The 12,760-nt window shown below is 42.1% G+C and overlaps 1 protein-coding gene across 2 annotated transcripts in view; it reads right to left on the bottom strand.

Annotated features, from left to right (window-relative positions):
- Positions 1–12,760, bottom strand: part of MXI1 (MAX interactor 1, dimerization protein) — a 75,131-nt gene that overhangs the window by 37,905 nt on the left and 24,466 nt on the right. For both annotated transcript variants that reach the window (XM_035132468.2, XM_035132469.2), the window contains exon 3: positions 824–853. In XM_035132468.2, coding sequence (XP_034988359.1) covers positions 824–853 — 30 coding nt within the window. The remainder of the gene's footprint in view (positions 1–823; positions 854–12,760) is intronic.

The following is a 12,760-nucleotide window of genomic DNA, read 5'->3' as shown; positions in this document are numbered from 1 at the left end:
GGTTTTCCCTTCCACAGGGCCATTTCAGCGAGCCTGGGAACAGAGATTCAACCAACCTCCCTACACCCACCCTCCCCAATCCTGAAGATACGTTTATAAATAGGAAGCCTGGGTACAATGATAGCATCCTGAAAGCAATGCCATAACCCGATCTGCGTGTGAACGAAGTCCCTGTTGTCTCAGTAGTATTTATATTACTCTAACTCCTGTTACAAAGGAGATGAGTCATAGAGTAGAGCCAGCCAAGCAACAAAACTGCATGGCTTGCTGAAAAACTTGGGCTCAAGGATAAGCGGGCTGCATCCTGAAGCACGTTACAAGAGCACCACTCCAGAGGAGCAATGGCTAGCCAAATTTAAAAGCCATTGGACAATGCCATTTCCCTGCAATAGGCAGGGATTATGACAGGCCCGATAGGCAGAGAAAAAAGAGGGGGAGGCCAACCCACCCACCCCTCTTTAGTTAACATGTAGTGTCTGAGAAATCTGATACCCTAGCAACCTCATGTATGGACACTGACCCAATCAGATTTCAGTTTGCAAAGAGAAGAGAAACAGTATTTCTTCTGCATACAGATGAGCTGCAAAAATGGGTCACTTCTTTGCATTTCAGGGCGGGTAAGAAGAGAGGTACTTCTTCTTTCCCAATCTTTGCATGGATGTTTGTGTGTGCTGTTTCGTTTCGTTTTGAAAAAAGCACTCACCTGGTGCAATGTGGCATTTCCAGGCTGCCAGGGCAAACCAGAGGAAAGCTGAAGGGTTTAACATTTAGGCACAATGATAAAAGTTTGCATTTTCAGGAAGCCAGTTTATCAGTAACTTACCGGTTCTTTTCTAGTTCGTTGTGCGTAGATCTGGAAGATAAACCAAGAAGAAAAGGATTAGCCATTTTATAACTTCAAGAGCCAAGTCCCCTAAATTGTGAGCAGTTTTCCTTTCTTAGTTACAATGGATCAGAGCAGCACATTTAACAACACACACAAAGAATTACCGTATTTTTCCGTGTATAAGGCTATGTTTCTTTAAACCCCCCCCCAAAAAAAGGTTTAAAATTGGGGCTCGTCTTATACATGGGTAGTGCCAAGGGATATTTTCTTAATTTGGAGTCCCCCAAAATAGGGGGCGTCTTATAGATGGGGGCGTCTTATAGATGGAAAAATACGGCACTTACTGACCCTACAAGTACAGGTCCTTGATTATTGTTTAAATATTTGGAGCTCTAGACGGTTTTCAAGGCTTGGGATTTTCATTCAGCGACATCCACTTGTTCATTGTTTCAGTCGCCACCAGTGCCCTGTATGAAGCAGCGCAGCCCACATAATTTTAGAGTTATGACACAGCTTACACATGTTAAGTTACCCCAAGATGAAAACAGAGATCAGGGAGAAAGCCCTGAGTACTCACAAGGCTCCTCAGATCATATTTCAGCTCCCATTGATTATCTGTTCACTTCTTCCCGTAAACAAATCAGAAGTTGAAACAGTGGAAGAGGTTTCAAACTCAGGCTAAGTCATCCTGAACAAGCCAATTTACGGAAGTTTTAATTCTTTTGAGCAATTTGCACGTTTCCAAGGCCCTTTGCATTAATGAGACTGCAAACTTTGTTTTTTATTGGCCTACATCAGGGGTCCCCAGACTTACCGCGCGGCGGGCCAGTGCCCGCCGCGCCGACCGCGCGGTGGGCCGGAGGGTAGGGGAGTACGCGCGCAGCGGGCCGGAGGGCGGGGGAGTGCGCGCCCGTGCGCATGCGCACACGCACACGGGCGGGGAAAAAATCGCCGAAAATCGCTTGTGCGCATGCGTATGGGCCTCCCCCGACCCGGAAGTGCACCAGAAATGACCTCTTCCGGGTCGGGAGAGGCCCATACGCATGCGCACAAAGGATTTTCGGCGATTTTTTTGCCGATTTTTTAGATCGTCGCTGCGCCGCGATAGCGGGCGGCGGCAGCGGGCGGCGGGGGTCGTCGCGGGCCGGATTAGAAGGCCGATTGGGCCGCATCCGGCCCGGGGGGCGTAGTTTGGGGACCCCTGGCCTACATCATGGATAACATAATGGAAGCAGGAGACAATGAATGTTTGGGTCCCACCAATTTATATTATTTAAAGTGCTAACCGTAACCAACAAGATCCTATGACTTAAAAAAAATTGACATAAAAGAATTTGAGAACAGCATGTATATTTTATGATAGACTAACTTAAAATAAGGTTAGTGGCTTAGAAAAAGAATAGAAAGAAATACCCATTTGTTTGCCAATTGACATCACACTTGGATGAAGGCCAACTATTTCCTTTTAATATATTAAAAAATATTTATAACTCACCCTTCATTAACAGATACTTGGCCATGGTGCAAAACTTTTAAAACCACCATACAACAAGCACCGAAACCCTCAAAACAAATAGAGGGAGATAAAAATAAGAAAGCAGGCCAATAAGCAACTAAACCTTAATGTGCCTGGGCAAATAATAGGTTTTGACCTGGTGAAAAAATATTGTCAGAGCCAATCTCTCTTTTAAGGGGAGGATATTCCACAAACAGGGTGCCACCACAGAGAAGGCTCTCTTCTGCATTACCACATACCACCTCTCCCCCAGTGATAGGACATGTTGAAGACACTCCTTCGATCTTAAGAAAGGGGCAGGCTGATATAGGGAGAGGAACTCCTATAAACTATCAACATCTAAAAAAGATCCTTGCAGAGAATCCTAATGACAATAGAACTGACTTCAAAACTACAGTAGTTCCAAACTCATTGGTGATTCCTCTATTAAATCAGAAGCTTCTTAAGAAATAAGGGTAGGGGAACTGGTGAACAGGGGCCAACTTTTGCTGGGCAAGTAGAATGCACAAAGATTAATCTGAATTACTCACACCTCCAACCTGGAACTGAATGGATGGCTACATGCATAAGCCACTAACTGTAATATTGTCAGGAATTTGGAAGCTGGTTCTAAGAAGCACAGTCTCCTATCTTCTGATGGACAGACGCCTGGCTCCTCTCCTACTGTGCAAATTATTACAAAGCCTAAAGCAGAATGCACAAGTGTAAAAAGAAAGCCAGCAACATTCAGTGAACTTTTTTTTAGCCTAAAGATGTATGAACATTTGGAGTAAAATCAAATGCAAACACAATGGGACCCTATTGTCACATGCGATGCAGAAACTTAGAATTTTTTTTTAAAAAAAAGATGAGAGGACAGAACTCACATCCTTCTGGCATTCTCATAAGGATTCTTCTCCACCATTTTGACATTTTGTTGACCAAGCCATTAAATGTATGTTTGAGCTCATTGGTATAACACAGCTTCACCCCTACCCATTTCTTAGGTTGTCCCCATAATAAGCAGCGGTCATCAGAATGTTACAAACATCCTTTTAATCTCTATTTTGGAACAACTAGCTTTAAATTTCACACACACACACACACACACACACACACACACACACACACACACACCCATATTCCTATCCATACACTGTATTCTTTAGACTGTGCACTGTGTTAAAATACATGGATTTCAACTATTAAATAAGAATGAAAGAGGGGTGGGAGACACTACAGTTCTCCCATGACCCCAAAAATAGAACTGAAATTCCTTTGAACTGTATTTCAAGCAGCAGCATCTAAAGGTTTAGAAATAAAATCTGGCACTGTTGTGAACTTATGCATTTGGAGTAATCTGTGTGTAAATTACTGTGTGTAAATCCAGTGTGTTGTTAGTTTTATTTACTGTTATGTTCCTGCAGGAGATGTCTCCCTCTTGCTGGAGTCTCCATTAATGGCTCCAAACCCAAAGATATGCAAGGGATTGAATTCCAACATTATAATCAAGCCAGTCATGAAGGTTGGCGCTGAAAGAACAAAGTTCAGCCCACCGCTGGGAACAAAATTAAAACAGCAGGCTCTCCCTATTCCTTCTCACACAGGAGACTCTTTATTACTTATCTTTCTTCTATCAGACACCAAAGCTGAGGAGGGTTGCCATTTTTCCATGAAACTGGAAAGTTTATTATGTGATTTATAACCATATTGGCCTAAAGTAGTATGAATTTTCCCAGACAGGGAAGGGGGTGGGGTGGAGGGGGGGAACCTCTGCCACTTTTAAATATATCCTGTCAGACGATTAACATTCCTTAAAATATAAAACATTTTGAAATACATCTAGTGTACTCCTTGGTGACTTGAGGTGTAATCAGAATTCTCTCCTCAGAAATCTTTGCCATTTCTTCCATAGCTTCCTCATAGTAAGTACACTCACAATTGCCTCTAAACTAGAAAGTAACATTCTGACTTTCTGTTAGATCAAAATACGCTCATGTGTTAAGTATTGCCCACAACGGTGACTAAATTGTGCGGTTTCATAACCATCGCTCAGTGGTATGCTAGACAGAATTTGGCTAACACTGCACTCCTCTAAGTATCTTTTTAGAAGGAAGCCCCAATCTCTTGAAGGGGCTTACTCCCTGGTAAGTGTATGTGAACAGCAGGCTGAATCCTATTTAGCGTTCCATTTTTTGAGCAGATTTTTATTCCTCATACGGTAGATGTACACATGACCACCAGATTAATTTCATTTTTATTTTTATTTTGGTAAAGGCAGAGAAAAGAGCCTCGATACTGTATCAGTAACAAGTATACAGCATACAGCATTTACCAAATTTCTGTGAGGCTGAAGGGACAAAATGTTTGCCCAAATGACCATTTTGGTACAGAACATCAGAGTTTTTCAAAGCACCAGCCTTATTACATATACACAGAACCCTAGCCAGAAGTGGAGCTAAAATCTGATGAGGAAAAGGGATTAGCTGCAGAACAGCACAAACGGTTCCAATTCTTATTATTCTTGTTTACCAGATTTGACTCAATTGCACGCAGTTGTGTTTCCAGACTGGGGCCTTATATCACAAATGGGTCATTCTGATACAATCTCTCTGTGTGAGTATTTGGCTTCCACACACCCGAGTTTTCTTAATCCTGGGTATTCATCATTTTCCCACCCACGTGGGTTTGTTGCCCCATCTCTCCATCACAAACTGCACAAACTTTTTCTGTTCAGGACACTTTTTCATAAACAATCCTCAGATGGTGCACAAGAGCAAATGTTGCAAGCCTTAGTTATCTTGTTTCGCAATAAGCAAAAATAGAGACTTGTAGTTTTTGGGTTTTTTTGTGGGGGAGGGTGGACATCTCCATTTGTTTGTTTCTAATTTTTAGTACCAAGGTTTTGCACAAGACAAGAGGGATAAAGATTTTTAAATCTAATTTTAAAGGCTAGAAAGTGTAGGGCAAAAGGTAAATGTGGAGGAGCCCATAGTCTCAGAGGTACATACTACACACACACACACACACACACACACTAACTAGAGAGATCTCGAAAAACAGCCTCTCCTAATCAGGTTGCTGAAATTCAAATGTGCCTTCAGCATGTCGCAGTTGGTGGAAATAAGCCCACTCATATCATTTGAGCTACCAGGAAGAAAATGGTTAGATTGTGCTCAACTGGGAAGCAAATGGAAGTATAAGGGGTGTTGTGTTAGAAGCCACCCACCCAAATCACACACCCCAAAATGCTAACAAGCTTCCATACCAGCTATAATTACAGATGTCTTAATGGGCTGCTTTTACTTATCAGATTTTCTATAGTAAGGGGAGATCCATATTATTATTATTATTACCTTTGAAGCACGGACCAGTATTTTAATGGCAATGATGTCATGTGGAAACTAAAAAAAGAACAAAAACAAAAACCAAGCCTTGCCTACATGAGCAGCACCAATTCCATAATAAACTCCTATCTGGAAGCACTCTTAGTCACAATTCAGCATAATGCTCAGTAAAGCAAGCTTTATTCCATCATCATATATTCGCTGAATTTTGTGGCGCTGCTTCACACTCTGCTGCTGCCTCCATTTCATAAGGCTATGTGGTTCTTCAATGCTGACCCCTTACTTTAGAACACAGGTGGGCAATGTGGGCCCCACAATAATCCCTCCCCAGCTGTCTGAGAACAAACTGGCAGGTTTCTGTTATCCACGCCATGGGTTCCCCTAAAGAATTATGGGAACTGTAGTTTTCCCCCCACTGAGCTACAATTCCCAGCACCCTTAACAACCTAAAGTTCCCATGATTCTTTGTGGGAAGTTATGAGCTTTAAATGTACAGTGTGGATGTCTGTCTGTCTGTCTGTCTCTTCTTCCCCCACACACACTGATATCAGAAAGAAATAATTCGAAATTCAGAGGACTGTTAATTCAAACCTGATGTAGCCGTGGGGGGAAACTGAAGCAAATCAATCTTTATTCTGGATTAGCCAGTCCAGAAGGCATGTCCCTGGCTCTGCCATCATTAATTTTAGCTCTGACACTGGCAGGGGCAAATGCACACACAGACATGGATCCATTACCTCCCTCCCCCCCAAAAAACCATGCACACTAAGGAATCCTCCTCTTGACAAAAAATAGGCTCCCCAGCATTTGCAATTCCTTACTACAAAGTATCAGGCAGTGCAAAGTTAATTAGCGCAAGTCTTTAAGGTAATGTTGAACAGCCACAAACAGATCTCTTGGGTAAGCCACTCCCCTCCAGCCTGACATAGTCCTAATAGTTGGGTGTAGGCTTAAAATGCTTCATCTTGGAGAAAGGCCCAGTCAATGGTCTGGAAACACCCAATATTGCAGAGTTACCAAAACTAAGCAGATGAGTAACCTGAAGGTCACAGGGCAAATTATTTATTTATTTTAATGAAAAGTAATTTCTAATTTTTCCCAAGAATATTTGTAAAAATTATGGCCACCAGCCATCGTAGCACAGGTACAGCATAGCCTGGGAGAGAAAGGAAAGGAAGAAGGAAGATTCCTGGGAGTGAATCCCCTTCTGCATAAGGAGTGGTACGGCTGTGGCATGAGCTTTTCTTCTTCTTTTGACTTCAAACAGAGCCACGTGGCACCAAAGGTGCCCTTCCACTCAAAGCAAGATCAGATCCTCCTTAGCAGAACATTTCACAATGAAGTGAAATCCAGAGGTGTTCTTCCATTTGCACACGTTAACTTTCTCTCTTTCCCAACTGGATTTCGTATCTCGAACTGTTTATAGTTGTAAGCCTCTTTACGCATGCCCAAAACACAGTCCCAATAAAGAGATGGGGAACTTTTGGCTTCTAATTGTTGCTGGACTACAATTCCCATCAACCTCTGTAACTGTTTGTGCTTGCCTGGGGCTGGTAGGAGCTGCAGTCCAACAACCACCTGGAAGGCCACAAGTTCGCCATCCCTGTCCTAACAGCTGGGTTATATGCTGTTCCTCACTGGGAAACATTGGCAAGTAAGCTGTTTGAAATCCCCCAAACCCTGCTGCAAAACAAGCTTTGCAACAGAGAAATATTTACTATGCACTGGAGAGCTTCATGTACCCAGTGTACAGGCATGCCGTTGCATAATGCCTTTGCAGCTGCAGGTACTTTGTGCAGCAAGGTATCCCCTAGTGCTTTGCACAACAGTTTGCAGAACAGCACTAGGGAGCAAACCCATTCTACCCACCCTTCTTTGTAACCTAACCTACCATCGTCTTTTTCCAAAGTGGATATTACAAAGGAGGAATGTACTTTTACATTTCTAAAACAATTCGTACATCAAAGCAGCTAAATATCTTTTCACATCAAGGCAGCATGCAGAAACATACGAACAAAAGAACAATGAGTCTGTTTCTCTCCCTCCTCCCCATATAAACTCGTGTTGCTGTTGACTTTCCCTGTAAACTGCAAAACCCAAGACATAGAATAGAGTTAACAGCCGTCTTGGCACATTCATACTGATGAACTTAAGAAGCGTAGAGAAGGGGACATAATTCACAGTTCTGCTGCTATACTAGACTCATTGAAATAAATAGGAATTCAAGAGAAGTCGTGTTTTGGAACAACATGTCCTGGAAGGTTATTTAAATGTACAGACCTGACCTAACCTGGTGAATTGAAAGCATAGCCTACAACACATTGGCCCAGTTCACACGTCACATTAAACCATAATCTGATAACAAGAACTGGTTTAATGTGCATGAATAGTGTACTCCAGTCTAAATAACTTAATTGTGCTACAAAGAGTAGTGTACTATTGAACACTGCTCAAAAGTTCTTGCGGTGTTCCTTAGAAGGCTGGATTGTCGTGTTGCCTGGACTTGAGCTCATAGTCTCTTTCCTCCAAAGAAATCCTGAGTGATAACCAATGTTTGTCCTGGGCTTACTGTTTATGGTTTGTTTGAAGGAAACAATCGACAGCCCTGGTCTGAACAAGCAGCCAAACTCAAGTCTTCTTTCATCTGTGGTATGGCAACAGCAGGAGGAGGGGACCACCCCTGCAGAAACATTTGAACAGAATGCACCAGCACATTTCTCATTCAAATTACACCACAGCTAGTTGAAAACTATGGTTTCATATGATGTGCTATCTAGGCCAATGACTGTAATACACCCACTAGAGAATGAGGGTCAGTTTGCAAAATGGCAATTGCAATGCTTTGAGCAGGACTATTAACCCAGACCTTTGCTACTACTAGTAAGTTATTGAAATATTAAGCAACGTCAAGTCCTCAGCACAACCAAGACAATGTAAAATAATACATCTGCTTAACCTAGTTTCTTTATTTAAATAAAATATGTTGTTCCAGGGAATGGAAAAACGACCTTTAGAAATACAGCCTCATGAATACCCAAAGTTAACCCCTACAGAGGCATAGAAAGTAACACTTGGAGCAGCAGCAAGCAATCCTGGAAATTTATTGTAAGTCACAAGATTCTCTTTACATATACAGTATTTAAATTCACTGGAGTGTCACTACATGTGTTTTATATTGAAAATGTTACATCCATGGGCACTGCCTGTGTCTTTATTTTTATTGCTATACACTACTAAGATGGCACGGCCACTCTAAACATAATACCGGTAATTATAAAATATACATGAGAAACAATTCATAAGGCCATTTTTTACACATATAAGAGTCACCACCTGATGACTATGCAACACTTCCAATGGTATAATAAAACAGTGACCAAGTTATCAAGGGGTACATATAAAAGACCTCTGCACTACACAAAGTTACCAGGATGCTATCTAGTGATGACTTTTCCATGTCAAAAGTGGCCATTTAAAATCAAGTCTATGTGTGAAAATAACTCAGCCTCTGTTTTTCCATGTTCACATTTTCTATTAGAACAAATAAATGTGACTTGAAATAAAAATCATCTACTGATCTGACGCAATACTGTAAATTACTTGCAGTTTGAGCAATTTCACTGCCCATCTCGAATAATGTTTCTTTGCTTGCTTTCTGGGTGCCGAGACCTTTGGGATCGGTTGGACGTGTCAATTGATTTTAAATATCTGTACTGATGAATTTCTCTTTCCTTAAGATTTATTTTATTATTCGATTTTTTATTCTGCCTTTCTTCCATGATGGAACTTTGATTCCTAAGGCAATTGGTCTCCCATCTAAGACAAGACCTGACTTAAGACCAGCAAGATTACAGCATCATATGCCTTTGGATCACACCCTGGGAGGAATGATATTAAGCTAAAATTCAGAATGGCAGAGGAAGCAATTGGGCAGGTTTGAGCTTGAGCTATGTTTTAACTTGAGGCGTAGGTCAAGTCACAGAGTGATAGTTAGAATCCAGTCAGAATGTACCTGCATCCTAATATAGTCACATGCTTCTTCACTGGTCTGCCCTCGCTAGAATAAACCTAAAAATATGCTCCAGCAAAAAAAGACATTTAGCACCATAGGGTGAAGCAGCTCAAGTAGAATGTGCAACTAGACCAAGGTCACCCACTGAACTTCATAGCAGAGTTTAGATTTGAGCCCAGGTCTCCCAGATCCTAGCCTTACACTGGAGTCACACTGCCCCACTGCTGAAACCTGGTACCAAGACTCAAACTCAGCTTGATAGCAACAAGTCTGTGCATTCAAACACAGGGCTACCTCAATCACAGGAAGGGGGGGAGGCAAAGAGAACATTATTTTTACAGCAGCAAAGTGATGTGTGCGAGGGGGCTCTAAAGCTACTCTACAACTCCCCCCCCCCAAAGCCCCAAGTGCTTTACACCCAGCCAAGGTTACTGCTGAGATCACAGTAGCATAAAAAGGTGCTCAGGGAGAGACGTTCTGGGTGGAGCAAGGATTCTTCTCCATTCCATGAGATTCCTTCCTTCTTTCCATGTGACGAGGTAGTTCCACGTTAAAATGCAAGGGACTGTTGCAGTCACCTCTAGGTTGGCCCCAGGTTTTACATCTCAAAAGAATTAGCTAATCTCTTCTACAATAAAAAAATTCCTTCAGTAGCACCTTAAAGACCAACTAAGTTTATATTTTGGTATGAGCTTTCGTGTGCATGCACACTTCTTCAGATACACAGTGTGCATGCACACTGTGCATGCACACGAAAGCTCATACCAAAATATAAACTTAGTTGGTCTTTAAGGTGCTACTGAAGGAATTTTTTTATTTTGCTTCGACTCAGACCAACACGGCTACCTACCTGTAACTCTTCTACAATAATAACCTGTGCAGCACGATTTCTTCTTGTCTCCATGAGGGCTTGGAAGGTAGTGAAGAACCAAGGCTGAAATATTGCGGAACTCAACCAACCAGCAAAATGTTTTGTCATAACCATTAGGAATCGCTACAACACAGGAGCCAAAAGAGAATATGCCAAAGGTTTCAGCACTGAGAAACCAACAAGGAAGCAAGATTAGAGATGGATTAATATGTATTGTCTCGAAGCTGCGGGAGGCAGTGGAAGACAGGAGTGCCTGGCATGCTCTGGTCCATGGGGTCAGGAGTAACCAGGAGAACTATCAGTAATTTACATTTGGATCCAGATCAGGCAGATATATTTCACCGAACATTTCTGAGTATGGTGGTTATCAAACTATGTCTGTTAGATCTGTGGCACTTTTGCTGCAATGCCGTTTGTAGAGCTCTGGGCAAAAGACACAAAAGCATAGCATCAACACTAAAAAAAATCAGGGTTGGATGTGGTGGTGGTGGTGGTAAAGTGCTAGGTGTCTGTATCAGATATTTATGATCCAGGTTTAGAGAGGCCTGAGCAATATTTCAGACACATTAGTGGTGTGTTTCATTTTCAATGTTACTAATCCATATAAGCCAATATTCAGTTACAATAACAAGTAATAAAATAAAAGTTACAGAACAAAAACAAAACAAAACAACTCAAACATATTGCTCAGCTTTATAGATAAAATAAAGTATCTTATTGTATCTCTTTGAGGGCAGTTTTCAATATTTTGATAACACGGTAAATTCAAAATAATACCTTTTCATAAAATCCACATATTCCAAAAGGCTTTGGGTGCCATAATATTTCTAAACTGCAAGGGCAATTTCAAGAGTACCTTGAAGCTTTCTTTCATGCTCAGAATGTACACATCACTAGGGTCAGACCAGTGATAACTCCAAAGGAATTTTGTTCACCATGCCTTGTGTGTATTTTGAACTATCTGTATTGAAAAAGCTAATACAGTGGCATCTCGGTTTGAGTACACAATTGGTTCCGGAAGTCTGTACTTAACCTGAAGTGAAATTTCCCATTGAAAGTAATGGAAAGTGGATTAATCCGTTCCAGACAGGTCTGCGGAGTACTTAAACTGAAAGTACTCAAACCGAAGCGTACTTAAACCGAGGTATGACTGTAGTCTTTAGTTTAAGATAACAGGCACCTCTTCATTTATTAGGCACCTTGGATGCTGCTGTCCTCAACCAGAGTGCTCTGCTAGGACAGGGGTAGCCAAGATGGTGCCCTCAAAAGGTTTCAGATTACAACTCCCATCAGCTGCATGCTCAAAGGTGATAGGAGTTGTCGTCCACAGCATCTGCAGAGCACCACTGCATTAGGAACATTTGGTTATGGAGGACAGTTGTTGGATTAGATGACCTGTAGGTCCTTTCCAGCAAAAAGATCTCATGATGTTAAAGGTTGTTGAAACAGAAGTCAGGATTGCAATAAAGCAGGCACAAACCTAAAACCACAAAAATAGTGCTAACTCTTCCTCCAGAAACCTAGCAACAGCAGTGTTCAGTTTCTACGAAATATTGTACACAGCTCCATTTCTGATAAGTGTGGGGCGGTTCCCACAGCTGGCCTCCTACGACCAGCCCGATAGGAGTATCAGACAGTCTACAGACATCCAGGAAAGCTGTGGCCTCTGTAGCTAATAAAAGCTTAAAGGAGGTCATGTTGGACCTCTTGGAGCTAAATATATCATCCCATCCTACCTCAGGGCAGTTGTACAGCATGTCCTGTGCCCTTCCTTTCCCCTCATGGCAATCCTATTGGGCCAGTCACTATTATTCAACCTAGCATCACCCAGCAAGCTTTGTGGCGGCATGGAAATCTGAACCTGAACCTCCCTGGTCCTAGCCTGACACTATAACCACTACACCACACTGGCTGCATTCGTGATCTTTCCTATGGGTAAACCTTTGGTCACCAAGTCAGCTTCCTCAAGCCAGCAATGCTCAGCAGTTCTCCAAAGGCACCTGGTTTTAAAGCAGTCGCTAAGCTTCAGAAGTGTCAGAATAACAGAAAGACCAAAGTCATCTTGCCGCATAACCAAAATATTAAGTCCATCTGGTTAGGCAGCAGCTGAAATCCGGGTGCTTTCAAGCTGGATTTCATTTGGGTTAGAACCAGTGAAAGGAGCCAATATATAGTTCCACAATATATACACCTCCCCTATTTTCTTGGC

Source organism: Zootoca vivipara, chromosome 5 (assembly GCF_963506605.1).
Source record: "Zootoca vivipara chromosome 5, rZooViv1.1, whole genome shotgun sequence".
Lineage (NCBI taxonomy): Eukaryota > Metazoa > Chordata > Lepidosauria > Squamata > Lacertidae > Zootoca > Zootoca vivipara.
This window is presented reverse-complemented; position numbering and strand designations above follow the sequence as displayed.